Source organism: Asparagus officinalis, chromosome 2 (assembly GCF_001876935.1).
Source record: "Asparagus officinalis chromosome 2, Aspof.V1, whole genome shotgun sequence".
In the NCBI taxonomy this organism is placed as follows: domain Eukaryota; kingdom Viridiplantae; phylum Streptophyta; class Magnoliopsida; order Asparagales; family Asparagaceae; genus Asparagus; species Asparagus officinalis.
The window spans coordinates 23,796,237-23,797,652 of record NC_033795.1 but is presented as its reverse complement, the minus strand read 5'-3'; the positions used below and the strand labels follow the sequence as shown (position 1 = coordinate 23,797,652).

Sequence of the window (1,416 nt, the reverse complement as noted above, 5' to 3'; positions counted from 1 at the left end):
CCCTCCCCCTCCCCCCAAAAAAAACAAAAACAAAAAAAAGAAGCCCAAAAAAAACCACCCGAACCCAAAAAAATCCTGGCTCCACCAGTGGTGGAGGAGGTGCTTCTAGAGTCCTATGTGACCGTATCATACTCATGAAACTGAAGGATAAACTCAAAAGGACAGTGATAAGATTCACAAGGCTTTATGACTCAGAATGGTGGGCAACTAAGAAACAACCTGTGCAAAAAACCGAGTGTAGCAGAATTGGGAATTTTCTTATAGACGAGTGGATGGGCAATAAGAGATAGGATAAGAAATGAGTGCATTCATATAAAGTCAAGAAATGGAATCATTTGAAATGGTTCAGTCATAAACAACGGAGGCCAGTAAGTTCACCCAACTAGGAGAATTAATAAGATTTTAGTTAATTGAGAAATAATGACCAGAGGTAGACCCTAGAACTTGGTTCAAAGCTTCTAAAGAGCATATAAAAAATGATTAACTTAGTAGAGGAGATAGCCCTCAACAGAACTGAGTAGGATTCATGTAGCGGTTCCGAGAAATTAAGATGAAGTTTTTTTTTTTTTTTGTTCATATGAAACAAAGCAAGCCCAATTTAATTTCTTTTTTAGTTGAAAATTTTATAATGAGATCCATTATACCTTAGGAATTAACATAGCTCAACTACTCCACTAATCCTTCGTTCTTGTTATTTCAAAATCCAACTGAAATCCCCTATTACCAGATCGATCAAAAATTGAAAATAGTTAAAACAAAACCAGTAATCTACGATCAGTTAAAGATGACCTCGAATATGATGACCCTTCTCCGAGGAGGATGATAAGTATCGAGGCGCTGCCGATGACGGTGAAGTCTCTCGAATCGAAGCGGCGGAGAAAGAGAAGGAGATCGCCGGCGATGAGATTCCAGATATCGATGACAGAGATCGGACCCTTCGGCATGCGGAGGACGATAAGGAGCGGAGCATCATAGCCATCTTCTTCTTCTTCTTCTTTTTCTTCTCAAAAGAGAGAGAGAACCTAACAATGGCCTTTTTCCCCCAACTTTGTGAACCGGTGGGACAAATTTTCAAAACCGACCCATTTCATGATTTAATTGCAAAAAACGATCCGTTTCTATTTTATTTATAAAAACCGACCCAGTTGGTTGAAACTGGGTCGGTTTTTGAAAAAAAATTTCCCAAATTTCACGGGAGTTCAACTCCCGTGAAGTTTTGTTATGAGAAAAAACTTCACGGGAGTTCAACTCCCGTGAAGTTTCGTAAAGTTTTTTCAAAAACCGACCTAGTTTCAACGACAGTGCTGAAACCAGGTCGGTTTCTCTAAATAAATGTGAAACGGGTCGTTTTTTGCAATAAAAACTCCAAATGAGTTGGTTTTGAAAATTTGTTCTGGACCGGTGAGAACACCGCTC

At 39.1% G+C, this 1,416-nt stretch overlaps 1 protein-coding gene across 1 annotated transcript in view; it reads right to left on the bottom strand.

Moving 5' to 3' along the window:
• LOC109830540 (succinate dehydrogenase subunit 5, mitochondrial-like) overlaps window positions 1–1,055 on the bottom strand; it is a 6,734-nt gene extending 5,679 nt beyond the window's left edge. Inside the window, exon 1 of the mRNA XM_020397822.1 lies at window positions 790–1,055. Within this exon, the coding sequence (XP_020253411.1) occupies window positions 790–979 (190 nt within the window). The 5' untranslated portion in view covers window positions 980–1,055. The remainder of the gene's footprint in view (window positions 1–789) is intronic.